Here is a 22926-nt window from a genome sequence, read left to right as displayed (position 1 = left end):
TAGACTCAAGATTTGAGCAGATAGCGCAGAATATTCCTATTTCTACATTTTCACTTGTCCCCTGTAGTTTAATATTGTGCAGTAGTATTGTATGTTTATTGCAGTTAATATATCTTTACATTTTTAAACTGAAGCTCTTAATTCACAAAAAGTTCACATCATGGCTCACTCTTTATGAATAGTTTGCTGGACAGATGGATAATGGCATGTATCTGCTATAACATCCGCATAGACACTAACCTCACAGTCTTTATTTTCGTCCTATTTAATCCAGATTGTCTCCTGAGTCCCCCAATTCATTAATAACTCAAAAATTTACTAAACTTTTATTTTTTTATATATATACTGGTACATATAACATGCATAAAGGATGTTTGTAAAGTAGTAAATAAATATTGTTAGCATAGGCTTTACAGAGCCCAAGAATGTGGTTTTCAGATTTTTAATATGTAGATTTCCTTTTGAGATGGATACTTAGCTTTAATACTCAGGTTTTATTTTGGGGTGGCTGAATGAGTAGAGTGCTTGTCACGCATGTGTGAGGACCTAGATTTGAATCACCAGAACCCATACATCTAGATGCATTCTGTTATCCCAGTTCTCCTGTGGGGGATGGAGACAGGACAACCCTTGGAACTGGTAGACAGTTAACCTGGTGTACACACTAGGAAATATGCCAGAGACCTTATATTCAACAAGGTAGAAGGCAAAGAACAATGGCTCACTCATGATACTGTTCATACATGAGAATCCACCCTCGATCCACACAGTTTTAAATAGTCTTGGGGTATTTGGAGGTAGTTCAGTGCTAGAACACTCGTGTATCATGTACTTAAAGCTCAGGGTTTGAACCTTAGTCCTACAATAATAAATAAATGATTAAAAGCACCCCAAAGAGCCTACAAAGGTGGTTCAGTGGTTAATACCTCTTGCTGCTCTTTCAGAGGACCCCGGTTCAATACCCAATATCAATGTTGGATGGTTTATAGTTGCCTTTAACTCCAGCTCCAGGAGATCCAGTACCCCTTTCTGACATCCATGGAAACCTGCAGATATCTTCATGTGAATTAAAAATAAATCTTGAAAGAAATTATGCTATAGAAAAGTAGAATTGCAAATATATAGTTGTTATTTATTTTGGTTATTCTCATAGTATAGATTATGGAAAATATAGTTACAAATTTAGTTTAAAAATTAACCAAGGTCATTGCATAAAGTTACTTTTCTCCCCCACTATCTTCCTCACCAGTGAGCAGCTCTGCGCTTTTTGTTATTGTGGAGAGAAAAGTTCCTTAGGACAAGGAGACTTGAAACAATTCAGAGTAACACCTGGACTTACCTTACCTTGGAAAGATCAACCTTCTAACAAGGACATTGATGACAGCGGTAGTGGGACCTGTGAGAAAATACAGAACTACGCTCCACGAAAGCAAAGAGGACAGAGAAAGTAAGCCGTTTTGACCTCTAACTTATTTTGGATCTTATCAGTTTATAGTTGAACAAACTTTTATTGTGTTTAACACATCCATGCAGTACTTGCTGATTTACCATTAACCCAGCAAACGTTTATTTGTTCAGTCGTTTTATTTTACATTCTTCTTACCTATCAAAATTAGTATGGCGACAAAAGTTAAACCCTGGAAGAAAAATGAAATAAAGATAGCATAAGCTAGGGGAGTGCTCATGGAATTTTCACATGCAAGAAAGATAAAATATACCGAAGTAGTTCTTCCTTTCCTTCATGCCTACCAGCTTTTATTTGTAAGAATGCAATATTGTACCCACACCAGAATTGCTGGCTCTATTCATAGCCCTCTTGCCATTCATTCATTTTGTCATTTATTTTTTCATTCTCAGTTTATGAATACATGTGTTTTGGAGTGTATTGAGCTGGTCTATAACTTGATTAAAATATAATTATGTTACCTCCCTATTTGCCTTTCTTTCTCTCCCATTCCTATCATTGAAGATATCTTTTACAAAAGTTTACATAGCTATATGTATGCATATGTATTTATTCATAGACATGTTGTAGTTACCTAAAACTCTTGTGGAGTGTGCTTTTAGAGTGTTTTTGTTTGTTTGTTTTCTAGTCATATATTAAGGACATTTTAATATGTGACTTGATAGTTAAGGGAATAGAAGTATTCGTAATTGAAAAAATATTAAAATTAATTTAGCTTAAGAGGCTAGAGAAATATCTCAGCAGATAAAGCACTTGTTGATATTTGTAGAGGATCAGAGTTTGGTTCTCTGTATTCTGGTTAAATGGTGCAATGCCACCAGTAAGGAGTTTGAAGGTATCTACTCCCTCTTCTAAACTTCTGCGGGCACCTTCACACATGTATACACAAGTGTACACACACACCCTGCTTTAAAAAACCAGTGTCCGTGTGGTGGTTCCAGGGATTCCACTGCCCTCTTTGGAGTTACACAAATTCTCATACACTTGTGTGCATATACACTCAGCATACACACAATAAACAAATAATTAAAAGAATAATTTAGCTGTAGAATTCTATACTTTGAGGGTGACGGTGCAATTTTCTAAGTCTCTTGTCTTTTATGGAAATTTAAGTGACTATATAGCGCTGTTGTGCTGCCAATATTTGAAGATTTGAAGTGGAAAGTGAAATAGTAATAAAGTTTCAAAGAATTTGATGTTAGAATTAAGAAAACTTATAAGCATTGTATTTATAGTTATGACTTTTTTTTTTTTTTACTTTGAAGCTAGATCATGTATAAGAACCTTATTTTTGCTTTCATTTTCTCACATGTTAATGTCACCAAAAGTTCAGCAAGCTTATAATCAGTAGTTAGCAAATAGAGTGGAGTAGGTCAGGCTATATCTTAATGTTTCTATGTTCTGTCTTGGATAAAGACAATTATAATATTCTTATGTGGAAAATGGAATTGGGTTTCATTTACTTATAAATGATTTTCCATTAATTTTTAATAAAATTAAGAGATTGGCTAATTTTATAAAAATAGGTGTAGCTTAACAAAAGTTGTATGTAATTGGTACTCATTATTAAATAATGATAAGTTTATTAGTATATACTGAGAATATTTGGCAATCTTGTAAGGGGAGGTGGTTTACTTTAGTAATGATTTTAAATATTAATAAATGTATGTTACTAATGAAGTATAAATAGCTAATTAATTTTCATCTTTTTGTTTTTGTTTTTTAGTTAAAAGGTTTTAGTATGTAGCATTGGCTTGTCTGAAACTCTATGTAGACCAGGCTAGCCTCAAACTCACAGAGCTCTATCTGCCTTTGTTTTCAAGTGCTGGATTAAATATGTGGGTTCCTGCTCCTGGCTTCAAACATATTTGATAAAAATAGTTTTTAGCATGATTCTTCTTAATTTATTTAGGGTTTTTTATTTTTTATTAGATATTTTCTTCATTTATATTTCAAATGCTATCCCAAAAGTCCCCTATACCCTCTCCCTGCCCTGCTCCTCAACCCACCCACTCCCACTTTCTGGCCCTGGCATCCCCCTGTACGGGGCATACGATCTTTATAGCTTGAAATTTTGTGTGTATTTCAATTGGCTTCTCTTTTTAAAATTGTTGTTATTTTTTTTTCCACTGTTTTTTTTATTACATATTTTCCTCAATTACATTTCCAATGCTATCCCAAAAGTCCCCCATACCGCCCCCCACTTCCCTACCCTCNCATTCCCATTCTTTTGGCCCTGGCATTCCCCTATATTGGGGCATATAAAGTTTGCAAGTCCAATGGGCCTCTCTTTCCAGTGATGGCCGACTAGGCCATCTTTCGGTAATTGTTGTTATTTTTAATTGTGTGTTGCTATGTGTCTGCTTGGAGAGCAGAGGTGCCTGATACTGGATTTTTGGGAACTGAACTCAAGTCCTCTGTAAGAGTAGTATGTGCTCTTAGCTGCTTAACCATCTCTCCAACTCTCAACTGGCTTCCTTTGATCTCTTCCCTAAAAGATCTGCTGTCATCCTTAGAGTCGATACAGACATCTGATATGTCGTACACATAAAACCTATTTCACACTTGAATGCTGAATTTGACTGAGCTTTTGGTTAGAAACTGATTAGTAACAGACTATTTGGTCATCCCACTGATTTTGTTTGTTGTTCAGTTTGCTCTTGTGATTAAAATATGCTAAACACAATGTGGAGTTCTCTTTAACCTTTCTTTCTCCCAATAAAATAACGATAGTAATGAAGAATGTATTTGTAGAAATGGAGATCAAAAAGAATTTCCTGTAGACATTCACAAAAATGAGAATTTAAAGTTAGCACAGTATTTTTAGTATTTTAATGTATTTCTAAAACTAAGCTGAAATTACCAGTTATTTTAAATATATTTGATAATTAAATGTACCTATTGAACTATGTTAATACTTTTTTCTTTCAATAATTTGAGGTATAAAAGGTTTAGTATTATATCCAGTAGCGATTAAATAAAAAATTCCACGAGCTTAAGCATTAGATTATTAGAGAGATATTAGAGAGATATTGTAGTGGTAATTACTTTTCATATTTAATGTTGAATATAAGAAATGTCTTTATTATTTAAATGTATTTATTATTTAATTATTAGGTTATAGCCAAAGTGTTGTTGTTTGCCAGACCTCAAGTCTTCCATGTGGTAAACACTTCATTCCACTTTGTTATTCACTTTTATCTCTTATATACTATCTTTATTATTCCCCATGCCTCTAGGGCCTGTTTTCCTTTTACTTAGTGAGGTACAGTCTTGAGATTACTCAGCATCATGCATGACCAGCTGCTTACACATTAGGATCATGAGAAAGCTACAGTTCACACGTTCCCTTTTTTTCCTCCCTGTTCACACTCAAATGGCTCTTCATTTTTCCTGGGAAATAGTCTGTACATTTGGTTACCTGCCAGCTTTGTGTTAAGATAATGCATGTTAAAATGTCCTCATATGCTTTATATGTAAAACTGAAAAAAAATTTCATTGTATTTGTTAAAACATGGTTCCTGGATAGAATGAGTTAGTTTTCAATGGAAAAATGAATTTATAACTATAATTGTTATATTTCCTATGATTGAGAGAGCCCTTTTAAACTCTTGCTTGCATAAAATAATGTAACACCCACTTTAATATTGTGAATAATAAGAACAGATGAATTCTTAAAATTTCTGTGGCTGTAACCTAGTAATTAAAGCTTATTTGACATACTTTGTACTCATTATGATAAAATGAAATTTTTTTTAGTTATCTTTTACAGTTTTTATCTTTCTTAATTTTAGAGAACGACCTCCCCAGCAGAGTGCCGTTTCTTGTGTAAGTGTAAGCACCCAGACTGCCTGTGAGGACCAGGCTGGCAAGTTATGGGATGAACTCAGTCTGGTTGGCCTTCCAGATGCCATTGATGTCCAAGCCTTATTTGATTCCACAGGTAGGGACCTCTCTTCTGTAACAGCTTCCATTTGATTCTGGAAGCATTTATACTTGGTGCTTATTCAGTGGTAAGTTCTAGAAATAAGTAGGATCATGCAAACAGGACACTTACAAAATGTGTCATAAGTTTGTTTGACTAAGCATTTGACAGTTGAAAGAAAAGCTTTAAAGAGCCTGGTGCAAACATAGGGAGCATTTTAGGCCAGGCCTTTTATCAGTGGGTGTGAAATTCAGGTCTTTGCTTCAAGTGGTTTACTTACTGCAACAGTATGTTGATTCACAGAATGTGGTTCTATTGGGAATTGAGTCAGTTGTTGTAGTTGAACTGATGGTTGATGGTAGGCCAAGTGTTGTCCAATGGAGAATTCAATCAGATGGTTGTTCTTGCCTGGAATTGAGAAGAATTGAAGTTAGATGCTGTTAATTTTCCATGCCCCCCGTCATCAGCTTCGTATTAAAGACAGTAAATAGAATAGTATTTAAATAAAACAACTAAGGGAATTTTGCTTGTAGAAGAAGTAATTACTACTTTACAAACACCTGTGTACATGAAGGCTTGTTAAAGCAAAGATTACTGGGCTGCACTACAAGAAATGTTGATTTAGTGGGTCTTAATTATGCCCTGTAATTTTGCATTCCCGAGAGGTTCCCAATTAGCTAGTCTCACCCCCAAGTCACAGTAAGGGTCAGTTGGAGAAAGGCTACTTTAATGGAATCACATGAGGATACATTGTATTTTTGCACATCTTTGTTTTTTGAGATAATTATTCTTCTGTAGTCCCCATTAGCCTTGAACTCATAACTATAGCACTGGTAGACTTTGAATGGAACCTCCTACTTCTGCTTCCTGAGTACTGAGATTAGAATCATGAACCACTCCCACCAAGTTGCATTAATACCTTTAGTGTTTATTAAATTGTTCATTTTCTTACTTTTAGGCACTTGCTGGGCTCATCATCGATGTGTAGAGTGGTCACTGGGAATATGCCAAATGGAAGAACCATTATTAGTAAATGTGGACAAAGCTGTTGTCTCAGGGAGCACAGAAGTAAGTAGAAGAAACAAATATTTAAATGACTCCTCCTGTTCCTCTTTCCCCCCCCTCCTCCTCCTCCTCCTTGCTTGTTCTGGTTTTATTTTGTTTTTTAGAGTTTAATATGTAGTAGAGAATGATCTTGAATATCTGATCCTGTGCCTTTACCTTTTCAGAATCTGTACGGTGCTGAGGATAGAATCCAGACTTGAAACATCCTTAGCCCTGTCCTACAATCTTCTAAATATTTTCCAGTGTAAAATTTCACTTGTGAGAATTATTTATTAAATGAGTACTATAATAGAAAACACTCATCAAATTGCTAATTTATACCAAGTTTATTTTTCAGTTAACTTAAAACTTATTTCACATTTAAATAAAAAGAGATCAACTTTTGAAATGGGGATCCTAATTATACTTATGTGTTCATGTGGTTATCCATCCATCCATCCATCCATCCATCCATCCATCTATCCATCCATCTTCTTGAACTCACAGAGGTCCCTCTGCTTCTATTTCCCAAGTGTTGGGATTAAAGGTGTTTGCCTCTATGCCCAGCTTTATGTAGTGACTTTTATTTATTTATTGTTTTATGAGACCAGGTTCCTTTTTGTAGCACTGACTGACCAGGAACTTGCTCTGTAGACCATGCTGGCCTTGAACTCAGAGATCTACCTCCCTCTATCTCCTGAGTGCTGGTGTTAAAAAGCCCGCACCACCACTGCCTGGTACATGTAGTGACTTTAAAAGAGCAAACTAATATAAATTTCCACAATATGGAAGAAGTATGTTCAGTATGTTGATGAAAATATTTTTGTTCATTCCATTTGTCAGTTCATTTAACCTTTTTAGCAGTATCCCAAAGTAACATATAGTCTGTGTTTTTAAAAGCTTCCCCTTTGTTTTGGTGCACCTTTAATGCTCACAAGTATAAGTAAAACAGCTACCTCCCATCTGTGAAGGCAGCCCCCTCCCCACGAGATCTTTCCTGTCATCTATAAATTCCTTTTACTTTTGGATAAATAAATGGAGAAGTGACATAGATCTTTGAAAATGACATGAAAGCTAGAGATTTTTGACTATAGGAACTGTGTTTTAATAAGTAAGGCTTTCAGAAGTATAGACTCAAATTATTGAATGGTATGAGTAATTGTCAATTTAAGAATAGTGTGGTGACACGGTCTTGTAGCTCTATTTACTGAGGAGACTAAGGTAGGAAGGTTGCAAAATCAGACCCAGTTTAAGTGAATTCAAAGCCAGTTTAACAATCAGCTTAGTGAAATCCCATGTCAAAATTAAAAGTAGAAAGGGGTCGAGGTTATAGTTCAGTTGCAAATGCTTATCTAGTATATGAATGGCCTGCCTTCCACCCTGAGCATCTCTTAATACTCTCCTCCTTGTAAGCCAGAACGCTTGTTTTAGAAATTGGCTGTTACGTTTAATTGTGTAAGTTGTCAGCATTTGAATAGTTTAAGTACCTTGCTTAGTGTGATCATACGTGGATAGCTAGATTATGACTGTGGTGGAGAAGGGAGTATCATCTCTTCTCTTAAAACTATAAATGACTTTTAGACAATATAGACATACTCCCAACCATATTGTAGCCTGAGCAATACATAGGTAGGACAAATAGTACCATCATTTTACCTTGAGGCATTTTTCAGTACATTAGACAAACAAAACAAAACTGAGAGATGGAAATTCTGAATGTTGAAAAGAGATTTAGGGCATCTAAGGAGAGGAAAGACAAAAGTAACCTCAGGCCTATTATAATAAGACTTACTTTTTGTTTTTTTTGGTTTTTTGAGACAGGGTTTTTCTGTAGCTCTGGCTGACCTGGAACTCACTTTGTAGACCAGGCTGGCCTCGAACTCAGAAATCCGTCTGCCTCTGCCTCCCAAGTGCTGGGATTAAAGGCGTGCCCCACCACGCCTGGCTAAGATTTACATTTTAAAATTGCATTTATCTGTCTATCTCACTGCCCGTCTGTGCATGAGTGAATGCATTTATTATTTACATGTGCATGTGTATGCAAGTGTCTATTCACTAGCAAGTGTGTGGGTGTGATGGTCAAAGGACAACTTGCAGGAATTGGTTCTCTTTTTATACCACACAGAGCCCAGAGGATTAAACTCAAGGCTTGTTGCAAAGGCCTTTGTTTAGCCATCAGCCTTCTCCTGCCACCCTCAACAAATACTTTTGTTTGTGAACTCTCAGAATAACAAACTATGGCTTCTTTTTAAGTTCTGTCCTTTGGCTCACTAGCTACTGGCATTTATATTTTTAAATATTTAAAGAAAATGAAAAGGTGGGTAGCATTTCACAATAGGAAAATTCTATGAACTTCAGATATTAGGGTCTAAAAATAAAATTTCGAGTGGAGGTAAATAACACCATACCAACTTATTTTCATGTTATGTAAAATTACTGCAGTGGAGTTGTTGCTGCAGAGACCCAGACACTTTGAATTCCTTTTTAGCATATTACTAATTACAGTTGCAGTTTTCCAGTTTTTCATTGTCTTGACCTTAAACAAAACAAAACAAAACAATAACAAAACCAAAAAATCCACAAATGTGGCCCATGCCTTTAATTCTAGCACCTGGGAGGCTGAGGAAGACTGATCTCTAAGTTTAAGTCCAGCCTGGTCTCTACAGAGAGTTCCAGGACAACCAAGGTAACACAGAGAAACCCTGTCTCAACAACCAACCAACCAACCAACCCCAAATCAAACCAAACCAAATAAAAAGTAGAGGTCTAATGCATGGCAGTTAGCTCTGCCTGCTTCTGCCTCCTGAGTGCTGGGACTAAAAGTTGTATGCACTACCCCTGGCATCTTCTCTCTTTTTAAACAGTCATTGCCTCTAGTGGTTTTCAGCTGTCTTTATCTTTAAAAAGTACGCACTGTTTCATTGGACTTACTTTTGTTTGCTTATCTGCTTTTTGTTAGAATTCTTACTTTTTACTTTTCAGTTGTTTTTTCTTTTCCCCCCTTGTCAATTTGAGGTACATTATCAAATTTTTTATTTGAGATCTCTCTTTTCCCCCACCTGGTCTCTATCTCTCTGCTTCTCTCTCTGTGTCTGTCTGTCTGTCTGTCTGTCTGTCTGTCTCTGCATGTGTGCCATGATTATGAAGGTGCTTGTAGAGGCCAGAAGAGCACATTGCACATTTGATACTTTGGAGCTGGAGTTATATAGCGGTTGTAAGCCACCTAAAGTGATTGCTGGGAACTGAATTTGGGTTCTCTCCATAAACTAGACCTATTTCTCCATCTCCTTGATTTTGTGGTTCTGGTTTTGTGATGTATATACTCATGACCGCTAACCTCTCTATTAGTACTGCATTTTCTGTCTCACACAAATTTTATTTTAATTTTCATTTGTTTTAATTAATTTCCTTTTAGTGTCTTCCATTACTCATTGGTCACTTATTACCACTATATAATTCCATGTACTTGGATGTTTTCCATGGTTTTTCCTGTTCTTGTTTAAGAAAGATACAGAATATAATTGTAGTTTAAAAAAATTATTGAGATTTGATTTGTGACCTGGCATGTGATTGATCCTAGAATATACATGTTCAGTTCTCTGGCCTATACTGGCTTTCTTAGTCTCTCTTTTAATTCCTTTACATGTATATGTGAGATGGGTGTATTTATGTGTGTTAGTGTATGTATGTGTACATGTGTGTAGGCCAGAGGTTGACATCAGGTAGACCCAGAGTGCACGGATGCTGCTAATCTAGCTCATCAGGCTGCTCTTGGGATGCTCTGCTTTCATTGCTTGGCTGGTCTCCAAGCCCACTCAGCTTTGATGTGGGCCCCGAGGGTGCAAACTCTGGTCCTCAGACTTGCACAGCCAGCACTTCACCCACCAGACTTCCCTAACCCTTGGCTTTTCCTTATACTTCTGATGTAAAATCTTTATTATCTGAGGCGATAGGTGAGTGTTTACTCCATCAGGTTTCTCTTTGCTCATGAGGTTTATCTTTGTTTCACACTTCTTCTCATTTTATGTGATTCTTTACCAGTAAAATTAGTTAATTGTGTGGTACACATCCATCAGAGTCCTGCTCATTCATTTATTCATTCAATCATTTCATCTGGCTGGTTTAAGGCTTTTGAGTAATGACCTTAATATAGTTCCATTCATTGTTATTATTAGTAAGCATGGAATGCCTTCTGTGCTTTTGGTTTTTGTGTTCTCTTTCTTTCTCTCTCTCTCTCTTTCTTTCTCTCTCTTTCTCTCTCTCTCTTTCTCTCTCTTTCTTTCTTTCTTTCTTTCTTTCTTTCTTTCTTTCTTTCTTTCTTTCTTCATTAATCTTTTTCTTTTCTTTCTTTCTTTTTTTTTTTTTACAGTCCAGTCCTTATTCCCCCTCCTGGCCCACCCTTTGACAGTTCCTCATCCCATTCCTCCTCACCTGTCTCCATGAGGATGTCCCCTCCAACCCCCACCCTTCCAGATCTCCCCACTCTCTGGGGCCTCAAGGGTTAGGTGCATCTTCTCTCACTGAGGACATGCCAGGCAGTCCTCTGCTGTATATGTGTCGGAGCCTCATATCAGCTGGTGTATGTATGCTGCCTGGTTGGTGGCTCAGTATCTCAGAGATCTTGGGAGTCCAGGTTAGTTGAGACTTCTGGTCTTCCCATGGGGTTGCCCTCCTCTTCAGCTTCCCTCAGTTACCCCTTCTTCCAGCTTTTCCCTAATTTGACCACAGGTGTCCTCACCTTCTGCATCTGACTCTTTCAGCTGCTTGTTTGGCCTCTTACAAGGCAGCCATGCTAGGTTCCTGTCTGCAAGCACACCTCAGAATCAGTAAGGTCTTGGGGCCTCCCCTTGAGCTGGATCCAAATTTGGGCCTGTCACTGGACCTCCTTTCCTTCAGTCTCTTCTCCATTTTTGTCCCTGAAGTTTTTTCAGACAGGAACAATTATAGGTCAGAGTTTTTGACTGTGGGGTGGCAACCTCCACTTGATGCCCCATCTTTCTACTGGAGGTGAACTCTATGAGTTCCTTCTTCCCCACTGTAGAGGATTTCATCTAAGGTCCCTCCCTTTGAGTCCTGAGAGTCTCTCATCTCTGGTACATTCTTGAGGGTTCCCCTACCTCCCACCCCCCAAGGTTGCCTGTTTCCATTTTTTATTCTGGCCTTCAGGGCTTCACTCCTGTTTTCCCCTTCCAATACCTCATCATATCCCCCTTTCCCCTTCCTGACCCTTTTCCTACCCAGGTTCCTCCCTGCCTTTTTCCCTCCCTCCCCCCTTGTGATTGCTTTCCTCTCCCTCCTAAGTGGGACTGAGGTGTGTTCACTTGGGCCCTTCAGCTTATTGACCTTTTTGATTTCTGTATTTTTTTCCTTTGCTAATATCCACTTATTAGTGAGTACATAGTATGCATGTCCTATTGGGTCTGAGTTACCTCACTCAGGATGATATTTTCTAGTTCCATCCATTTTCATGCAAAACTCAGGATGTCCTCGATCTTAATAGCTGAGTAGTATTCCATTGTAGTATTCCATTGTGTAAATGAACCACATTTTCTGTATCCATTCTTCCGTTGTGGGACATCTGGGTTGTTTCCAGTTTCTGGCTATCACAAACAAGGCTGCTGTGAATATAATAGAACATGTTCCCTTCTGGCATGATGGGGTGTCTTTTGCGTATATTCCCAAGAGTGATAATGCTGGGTCTTCAGGTAGATCTATTTCCAATTTTCTGAGGAACCTCCAGATTGATTTCCAGAGTGTTTGTACCAGTTTGCAATCCCACCAGCAGTGGAGGAGTGTGTTCCTCTTTCTCCACATCTTCTCCAACATGTGTTGTCACCTGAGGTTTTGATCTTAGCCATTCTGATTGGTGTAAGGTGTAATTTCAGGGTTGTTTTGATTTGCATTTCTCTGATCACCAAGGACGTTAAACAGTTTCTTTAAGTGCTTTTCAGCCATTCAAGATTCCTCTGTTGTGAATTCTCACTTTAGCTCTATACCCCATTTTTTGATTGGGTTGTTTGGTTTTTTGGTGGTTAGTTTTTTAAGTTCTTTATATATTTTGGATTTTAGCCCTCTATTGGATGTGGGGATTTTTTTCCCCAACTTGTAGGTTCCTGATTTGTCCTACTGAATATGTATGTCCTTTGCCTTATAGAAGCTTTCGAGTTTCATGAGGTCCCATTTATCCATTCTTGATCTTAGAGTGTGAGCCACTGGAGTTCCTATTTAGAAGATTTCCCCCTGTGCCAATGAGTTCCATACTCTTTCCCACTTTCTCTTCTATTAGATTCAGTGTATCTGGTTTTATGTTGAGGTCCTTGATCCACTTGAACTTGAGCTTTGTGCAAGGTGACAAATATGGGTCTATTTTCATTTTTCTACATACAGCCAGCACTATTTATTGAAGATGCTTTCTTATTTCCATTCTTTATTTTTGGCTTCTTTGTCAAAGATCAAGTGTCCATAAGTGTGTGTTGAGGTCAGAGATAGTGATTCCCTCAGCCATTCTTCTATTGTTAAGAATTGTTTTCACTATTCTAGGTATTTTGCCTTCTCTAGATGAATTTGAGAATTGCTCTTTCCATGTCTTTGAAGAATCGTGTTGGGATTTTGATGGGGATTGCATCCAGTCTGTAGATTGCTTTTGGTAGGATGGCCATTTTTACTATGTTAATTGTACCAATCCATGAGCATGGAAGATCTCTCCATTTTCTGAGATCTTCTTTAGTTTCTTTCTTGAGAGACTTGAAGTTATTGTCATACAGGTCTTTCACTTAATTTGGTTAGAGGTACCCCCAAGATATTTTATATTATTTGTGGCTATTGTGAAGGGAGTTGTTTCCCTAATTTCTTTCTCAGCCTGTTTATCATTTGTATAAAGGAAGACTTTACTGAAATTATTTATCATTTGGAGATGTTCTCTGGTAGAATTTTTTGCGGTCGCTTATATATTATATACTATTATATCATCTGTAAATAGTGATACCTTTATTTCTTCTTTGCCAGTTTGTGTTCCCTTGATCTCTTTTTGTTGTCTTATTGGTCTAGCTGGAACTTCGAATACTATATTGAATAGATATGGGGAGAGTGGGCATCCTTGTCTTGTCCCCCGATTTTAGTGGGATTGCTTCAAATATCTCTCTGTTTAATTTGATATTGGCTGTTGGTTTGCAGTAAACTGCTTTTATTATGTTTAGGTATGGGCCTTGAATTCCTGATTTCTCTAATACTTTTAACATGAAGGGGTGTCTTATTTTGTCAAATGCTTTTTCTGCATCTAAGGAGATGATCATGTGATTTTTGTCTTTGAGATTGTTTATATAGTAGGTTATATTAGTGGATTTTCATATATGAACCAGTGTTGCATCCCTGGGATGAAGCCTGCTTCATCGTGATGAATGATGGTTTTGATATGTTCTTCTATTCAGTTTGCAAGAAGTTCATTTAGTTTTTATTTTTGCATTGATATTCATAAGCAATATTAGTTTGAACTTCTCTTTTTTGGTTGTGTCTTGCATTGATAATCATAAGTGATATTGGTCTGAACTTCCCTTTTTTGGTTGCATCTTTGTGTGGTTTAGGTATTAGAGTAATTGTGGATTCATAGAATGAACTAGGTAGTGTTCTTTCTGTTTCTATTTTATGGAATAGTTTGATGAATACTGGCATTAGGACTTCTTTGAAGGTCTGGTAGAAATCTGCACAAAATGTGTCGGGCCTTGGGCCTTTTTTGGTTGGGAGGTGTTTAATGACGTCTTCTATTTCCTTATGGAGTATGGGCCTATTGAGATAGTTTACCTGCTTGTGATATAACTTTGGTATGTGGTATCTGTCTAGAAAACCATCTATTTCATCTAGATTTTCCAGTTTTGTCGAGTATAAGCTTTTGTAGTAGGATCTGCTGATTTTTTGAGTTTCCTCCATTTCTGTTGATTTGTTTCCCTTTTCATTTCTTTCTTTGTGAATTTGGATACTGTCTCTGAGTCCTTTCTTTAGTTAGTTTGACTAGGGCTTTATCTTGTTGATTCTCTTGAAGAATCATCTTTTGGTTTTGTTGATTCTTTGTATTGTTCTCTTTGTTTCTCTTTGGTTGATTTCTGATCCTAGAGCAGGGGAAATTTTTCCACCTTCTGTTATTTCCTCAGTTTCTTTCTTCAGAGACTTGAAGTTTTTGTCATACAAGTCTTTCACTTGCTCAGTTAGTTACACCAAAATATTGTATATTATTTGTGATATATTACATTATAAAGGGTGTTGTCTCCCTAATTTCTTTCTCAGTCTGTTTATTGTTTGTATACACAAGGGCTACTGATTTCTTTGAGTTAGTTTTATATCCATCCACTTTGCTGAATGTGTTTGTCAGCTGTAGTCCTTTGGTAGGCTTTTTAGTGTTACTTATGTGTACTATTATATCATATCACAAATAGTAATACCTTGAATTCTTCCTTTCCAGTTTGTAGCCCCTTGATCTCCTTTAGTTGTCTTATTGCTCTAGCTAGGACTTTAAGTACTATGTTGAATAGATAGGGAGAGAGTGGACAACCTTGTACTTGATTTTAGTGGAATTATTTTAAGTTTCTCTCCATTTAATTTGATGTTGACTGTTGGCTTGCTGTATACTTTATTGTCTAGGTATACACCTTGCATCCCTGATTTCTCCAAGACTTTTATGGATTTTTGTATATTGAACCATCCTCGCATCCCTGAGATGAAGCCTACTTTACCATAGTGGATGATGTTTTTTGATGTGTTTCTATACTTGGTTTGAGAGTATTTTATTGGTGTTTTTGCATCTTTTTTTTTTCACAGATTGTTTTATTAGTAAGGTTCATATATTTCTTCATGTCTCCTTACCCCTCCTCAAAGTTTTGTAAAGTCATTTCTTTTTCTCTTTCCAGCGATGTGCATTTTGTAAACACCTTGGAGCCACTATCAAATGCTGTGAAGAGAAGTGTACCCAGATGTACCATTACCCATGTGCTGCAGGGGCTGGCACCTTTCAGGACTTTAGTCACTTCTTCCTTCTCTGTCCAGAACACATCGACCAAGCTCCTGAAAGATGTAAGTTTACATGTGAACTTGGAGAGTGACTTTACTTGTATTAAAAGGGAATAGTATGAAATTCTCAATCTCAGTGTTTGAGAGGCCGAGGCAGTTTTAAGCCAGTCTGGATAGTCTACAGAGTGAGTTCCAGGACAGCTAGAGCTAAAAAAGAAAACAAAACAAAAAACAAAAACTGAAAGAAGAAATTGATATCTAGAAGATATTATGCAGTCCTAGTGGCCTGAGAAATTTTTGCTGTAGGGTCTCCCCTGTCCCTCTCTCCTCAGCGTCTCACTGTGTAGCTCTGGCTATCGTAAACCCCATAGGTGACCTGCTTGCCTCTGCCTTCCAAGTGCTGGTCTTATAGACATGCGCCACTATACCTGGTTTATTGTGTGTTTTTGAGTGCAAAGCTACTTACTGGTATTAATTTTGAAAATGGTTATTTTCTCTAAAATTCAGCATTTGCATATTTTAAATTCTTATGCTTAAAAATTTTTAAACCATTTTAGAAGACATACTGAGAGGATACAGTATTTTTTAACATTTCTAAAGAAAAGAACAATTCACTTAATGGTTGAATAGTGCATTTATTTTTCATAGTGCTTTTTTGCTAATATTGTAGTCTTTCACCTCACATTGATGTGTTTCTTTGAAAAGATGGTCATGAAGGAGTTACTCAGAAAATAGTGTAAAATAAGCAGCACTCTCTTCAACAGTGAGATCTAGGAGTTGTTGTAGAGTGAGTGTGTAGAGTGTGTAGAGATCACTATCTTTTACTGTCAGTGGGAGGATGTAAAGTTGATTCCAGAACATTATCTCTAGGAGCATCACATACTTCTGGCATTTTGTTCACGGACTCTCTATACCTGGTTGTGGGACAGAGATCTCTAGTGCTGCTTCACAGCCCATCCATCTTGCTTATCTCTAATATGCAGTGCTGCTTTTTGCTTTCTTTTCCACTAGTGTTTTATAATAAGAAAATGTTCATGTTTGAGTTTTAATGAGCACAGAACATGATAACTTCTTTTTACTTTATCACTAACCAAAGATCTGGATTTTTGCTATTGGTGTAACATTTTGCTTTGAAATTTTTAGTTTATGTAGTATATATGTCGTGTATGTGTGCATATGATGTGTGAGAGTCAGATTTTTAATTTTATCTTTAGATGGGTTCCAGAGTTGAATTCTGTATGAGGCTTTCTTTGCACAGCGAGGGTTTTTACCTGTTGAGTCACTTGCTAGCTGACGAGCATGCACACTTCAGCTTCTGAAGGCTTCGTGACTTTAGTCATTCTCTCCTACATGACCTCTTGCCTGTTAACTTTTACCAATGTATTTATTAATCTTTTAATTCATGCCTATCTCTGTGCATGTATTTAGCCATGTTTTTAAGGCATGTTTTTTTCTATCTTTTGAGGTTTAAGAAATACAAATATAGTTACTTCAGGCTTAACTAGAGTAATTCCAAATAGCTAGATTAACATGATCATTGACTCACTTTTTATCATTGTTTTGTACCTAATTTTATCAGTAGTCAGAGTTATATTTTATTTATAATGTAATCATGCATTTATTTACTATACAGACTTAAATTATAGCTAAGCAAACTCTAATTTCAAATTATGTTTAAACTAATAACTGATTTAAAATTTTAACAATGTTTTACATTATGCCTATTAAATCTGGAAGAGAAAAATATACAGTTATTACTATGAGGTTATTTATGTAGTTAATTATTTTCTAGAAATTTAAGTAATTGTGCCATTGTTTCTTTTGATGATAACGTTCTTTATGTATACTACTGGAGTTCAGTCAGCATGTAAAATTACGAACTATAAGAACTGATGACATAACTTGTCATTAACATTGTGATGATGAGAGATCATGCTGGCACGTAAAGTTAAGAGGAATACTGAGATCATTGGTTCTGTGTCTTCTTCCAAAGTATGGAAATTTGGCAAGGGAAGTATAGATTGTAGCAGTATGAGAGCACTGGTAAGTGAGGGTGGTACTCCTCCTTTCCCAAAATTCGCACTTGGTGGCCATTCCAAAAATTAATATAAGGAAATAAAATGTGAGTATTTAATCTGGTTCATAGTATTATTTTAGGATTTCACTCCATACTGGGAGTAAAAGAGAAGTGGACACTACCTGTTATAGAGAAAATAGTAAAACATTGTGTCAAAGTAGCAGCCTGGTAGTATAAACATACCCTGCAAGGCTAGGCTAGTCTTTTCTTTTCTTTTCTTTTCTTTCCTTCTCTTTAAATCACAGGCATAAAACTTGGAAATCTTAAACACTGCTCTGTAAATGTTTAACAATCACCTGCCACATGTGCCCCCGTGGATTTGAGGACGTGGGCATATTTGCATAGTGGAGGCTAGAGATTGATGTGGTTGTCTTCCACCATTGATCTTTACCTTATCTTTTGAGACAGTCTCTTACTGAATCAAGAACTTACCGGTTGGGTAGACTCGCTAATCAGTGGCAATCCATTTTTCTGTCATGTCTGTTGTCCATCTTCACCCCCAACCCCAAAGCTGCAGATATGACAATACCATTTGCCTTCTTTCTTGTGGATTGCCTATCAAGTAATCCCCTGAAGAACAAGTAAATTATGGATGTTATCCAGTATACTGAGAAGAAAGGTCAGAGAGCTCCAAGAATTTAGGTTTGTACCCGTAGCATATGTGTAAAAGCCATGAATGGCTGTGCATTTATTTTTCATAGTGCTTTTTGCTAATATTGTAGTCTTTCACCTCACATTGATGTGTTTCTTTGAAAAGATGGTCATGAAGGAGTTATTGAGAAAATAGTGTAAAATAAGCAGCACTCTCTTCAACAGTGAGATCTAGGAGGAGTTTGTAGAGTGAGTTTGAGTGTATAGTATTGTGTTGGTGATAGAAATGTAATGTGAGCAATATAAATAATTTTAGTATACTTAATAGCATGTATTATTTTATTTACTGTCTTTAAAAATACCAGTATTTCAACATGTAATCAATACAAAAGTTTTAGATACTTGATTTGTTTTCCTACTGTGATTTTAGAATTCCATATGCATTTTATACCTAGTGTACATCTCAATTTGGACTAAACGGATCTGCCAGTCACTATCTACTGTGCCAAGTTAGAGCTGTAGAGTATCAAATGTTAGGCAGTTTTACAGATTTTTAATCAGTATTTCTGAAAACCCAGTATCAAGTTAAAATTAATATCTGATTGTCAATTGCTTCCCAATTTAAAAAAAAGTAAAGAGACAAAAATCAAAGATTCACTTTTTTTTTTAATTTATTTATTTATTATATGTAAGTACACCATAGCTATCTTCAGACACTCCAGGAGAGGGCGCCAGGTCTTGTTACGAATGGTTGTGAGCCACCATGTGGTTGCTGGGACTTGAACTCCAGACCTTCGGAAGAGCAGTCGGGTGCTCTTACCCACTGAGCCATCTCACCAGCCCCAAAGATTCACTTTTAAAAGGGCAATTATTTATGGGTGCATACTAGCACTTTTTATTGGTCAGTTTAGGCATCATCTGGTTATTATAAAAGGGAGGCATGGAAATTATTTACATGATGAAATAGTTCAGACATTATTAGAATGGGAATCTTCACGTGACAACATTTCAACAGTGATTTCAGTAGACATACTTTCCAAGAATGTCACTATCTCTAAATAAGAAATAATCCTTGTTGTCTAGAACTACTTTGGTGCTTCCATATTCTGGGAGAAGAACTTTATCTCCAACTTTCACACTGACAGGCTCAATCTCTCCGCCCTTTCCTCCATGACTGTTGCTTGCAACACTTTTCCTTTAGCCTTTTCTGGAAGCATAATGCCACCTTTGGTTACAGTTTTGGCTGCACCCCTTCCCACCAATACTCTGTCAAAGAGTGGAAGAAAATTCCTAAAAGCTTATCCACCAATGACTTGTGCTGCTGCCACAGCTGCAGACTCTAGCACTTTCTTAATATTAAGGAAAATACCTTATCTTGCATTAAAAATGAGATTACTACTACACTTCTATTTTTAAAATAATCACTTATTTTAAGTGCCTGACAAATTTAATCACTTAAAAGTAATTTGAAAAGTGAGCCTTCATCTTAAAATACATTTGACTAAGACTTGATTTATTTTGGGTTATTGGATGTACAAAGCAGAAAAGATAAGCTCCCTGTCTTTCAAGGCTTTACACTATTGTGTTGTAGTTATTTAATAGAAGTTTCTTCAAAGCATACAGGGAAAAGGAACATTAAGTTAAATTCCATCTTTCCTTTTAGATTAAAAAGGAGGAGGTATTGAGATTTATGTGTGTGTGTATGTGTGTGTGTGTGGGAGCATTGGGCTATAGGCTGGTCTCCAGTTGAGCTGAGGTCTGAACCCTGAGAGTGGTAATAATTCACCTACATGACACTGTAGGTGCTCCCTTATGCTCCTGGAACTCTGGCTCTTGCCTAAGTTACAGTTATCACCTCCAACAGCCCCTACAAGAGAAGCATGGTCAGTAGTCACTTAGGCAATGGCCCAAGCTTCTGACCTTCAGGCTAAACTCCTCCCCAGTTACCTAGCAACAGTGAAAACATAAAAAGGGCTCTTCAGCCCCACCTTGCTCTCTTACTTGTCTCTCTTGCTTCTTACCCCTCACTCTCATCCCCTCTCTCCTCTCTCTTTGTCTTCTCTCCTTTCTCTTTGTCTTCTCCTCTACTCTCTCCTCTCTCTTACTCTCTCTTTCTCTTTAGCCTCCCCACTACCTTCTCTCTTTCTCCCAGCATTTCCATAATAAAGCTCTAAAACCATAGAGAGTCTCTGCTCATCAAGGCTGTGCACACTCTTGCAGGTGGAATGCCCACCCAGGGATGAGTGGAAAGCATATGGCAGCTCTCCCACTCCTGACAGACCAGAGGATAGGGAAAACTCTGGCGGGGTGTGGGCCTTTTCCCTTCCCCAGGCCCCCTCCCTTTTTTTTGTTCCCAACATGTGCATGTATAAATTGTGGTTCTCCCGTTACAGTTTATAAGGAAGTGTTTTATGTAGTTCAAATTGACTCTGCCTTAGCTGTGCAGATGAGGCCAATCATGGAGTCTTGCTCCTTTTGCTTCCACCTCTATGTGCTGAGATTACAGTCATATGCCATCATCTCTTGATCCATTGATTGGCTCTTTTAAAAAGTTAATGTTTTTTTTTTTTATGTGCATATGTATGTGTGGCATTCATGTTGGGGTGTGTGTGTGGGGGGGGAGAAGCCAGAGGAATATTTGTGCTGTGGTTGGTTCTCTCTTTTTACCATCTGGGCTTCAAAATTTGAGTTTACATCAGCCAATCTGAGCAGCAAGCACCTTTGATGGTTAAGCCATCCTGCTGGCCCTCTTGATTAATTCTTAATTTAAGAAAACATAATGATTACACTAGGATTTTGAAATTGTGCTTTGCGTATCCAGGTGATGTTTTAGAGAGAATAGAGTCATAAGGAGGGTTGAGTTTACTTAGAAGCTATTATAATACTAAGGAACTATTATGGACTAAACTGTAAAAACCAAAGAAAAGTATATAGATAATTTAATAGAAAGAATTTGGATCTGGTGAAGTGTCCTAGGATAGGAAGATGTTGTTAGCAAAAGGATATTAAAGTTTCTGGGTTTTTTTTTTTTTCCCCATTCTTTTAAAAAAAAAAGGAATAAATTTTATTTTAGAAATGTTGAGTTTTAGTATTTTTAGAACATTTGGAGTTGAGCTGCATAAGGCTTGATAATAAATGGTTGAGTTTTATGAAAGTGTATGGATGATAATACAGATTTTAGAACATCAGCATTTAATGAACATCAAAGGAGTTTTTACATGCGCAGCAGAAATGTTGAGGAATTTGTACAGAAAGATCAAGATGGGTTCTAAGATTTCCAGTATTCAAAGTCATACAAAGGAGGTATACAAAGGAGGCCCCTACCGTATGCTATAGGAACCGTAAGGAGAAGCTGAGGAGTTGCCGTGGAAAGGGAAGTATAAATGTAAGAGTGATGAGCCTTGTACATTTTGCTAAATGTTAATAAGATGCAGTCTAAAACGTAACTATCGGATTTAATGTGATTTTTGTAACCTTTCTAAGATGGCTTCAGGTATGAGGCAGTTATGTAGCTAGACTTTCTGTAAGGTGCAGCCTGCTGTCCAGACCCCACGACTTCTTTTATATTTCCTCCATTTTAGGAATTGTCCTCACATTTTTAAAAGTGTTAAAAAAATTAAGTCTGTATTACAGAGACTGCTATGACTTACAAAATCTATTTATTATAACCCTTAACTGGAAGATGTTCTTGACTTCTATGTATGTAATGGGAATAGATTACCACTTAGTTTTCATGATGCTTGATTTGCAAAGGTAGAAAGTACTTTTAGCTGAGTGGATTAGGTTGGACTGGCCCAACTTTGGACAAAATAGGAGACATTGATCTGCTAAACTTGTTATAATAGAAGATCTACATTATTAGCATGGGTATGCTTTTAGAATTTCTTGTTTCTCTTTTTATATTATAATGTGCATAGGTTTAGCTGTATATTGGGTGAAAGCACAATTTATTCTTAAATTTTGTTTTGTTTTATATAGTAAACCCTTGTCATAATCCATTTTAGTCATGGGTGTTATCTATAAGTATATTGATTTTAATGGTTTTGTAACTGGAAATCAATGTGGTTGAGTATATAATTGGTCTATGAATTGTATTCATGTGTGTGTATGTATACATACATATATACATATATATGTATATATATGACTTCTATCAATAATGTTCTACATAAGATATTTTCTAGTATTAAGAAAACCCCTAAGTTTGTTGGAATATTCTGTTTTCAATTAAGAAAAACATTAATTGATATTAACATTGTTATTTTGTATTTTTTATTTTTAAGTTTACAAGAATTTAATATGAATAAAATACTGAATTTTAATACTACAAGTGTCTGTGTTGATTTTCCCCCTCCAGGTTCCTTGTTGGGGTTCTTTCTAATGCATGTACAGAGCATCAGCAAAAATACTTGCAAAATTCCGTGATTAAATTTCATATGGTTTTACTTTAATTATAATACACTACAGTGTTTTAAGTGAAACCTCATTCTGACTTGGCAAGATGTGGATAACTTCAAATGTCTGAGAGATTTCATGTAAATTCCCTTCAAGTAATTTTAAACTGTTAAGTTAGAAAAATATTAAATTATAATACAATTTTATTGTTTTGCTGTTAATTTTAGCAAAGGAAGATGCAAACTGTGCAGTGTGTGACAGCCCCGGAGATCTTTTAGATCAGTTCTTTTGTACCACTTGTGGTCAGCACTACCATGGGATGTGCCTGGATATAGCTGTTACTCCATTAAAGCGTGCTGGTTGGCAGTGTCCTGAGTGTAAAGTGTGCCAGAACTGCAAGTAAGTTTCTCATTCCAACTCAAGGGTATGTGT

At 36.6% G+C, this 22926-nt stretch overlaps 1 protein-coding gene and 1 pseudogene across 16 annotated transcripts in view; one reads left to right on the top strand and one right to left on the bottom strand.

Annotated features, from left to right (window-relative positions):
- Positions 1 to 22926, top strand: part of Kmt2c (lysine methyltransferase 2C) — a 234437-nt gene that overhangs the window by 94816 nt on the left and 116695 nt on the right. For all 16 annotated transcript variants that reach the window (XM_029477435.1, XM_029477434.1, XM_029477427.1 and 13 more), the window contains exons 4-8: positions 1250 to 1447; positions 5260 to 5408; positions 6349 to 6458; positions 15332 to 15494; positions 22722 to 22893. In XM_029477435.1, the coding sequence (XP_029333295.1) occupies positions 1250 to 1447; positions 5260 to 5408; positions 6349 to 6458; positions 15332 to 15494; positions 22722 to 22893 (792 nt within the window). The remainder of the gene's footprint in view (positions 1 to 1249; positions 1448 to 5259; positions 5409 to 6348; positions 6459 to 15331; positions 15495 to 22721; positions 22894 to 22926) is intronic.
- LOC110294070 lies at positions 19120 to 21508 on the bottom strand (annotated as a pseudogene).

The sequence above is a fragment of the Mus caroli genome, chromosome 5 (assembly GCF_900094665.2).
Source record: "Mus caroli chromosome 5, CAROLI_EIJ_v1.1, whole genome shotgun sequence".
Classification (NCBI taxonomy): domain Eukaryota; kingdom Metazoa; phylum Chordata; class Mammalia; order Rodentia; family Muridae; genus Mus; species Mus caroli.
This window is presented reverse-complemented; position numbering and strand designations above follow the sequence as displayed.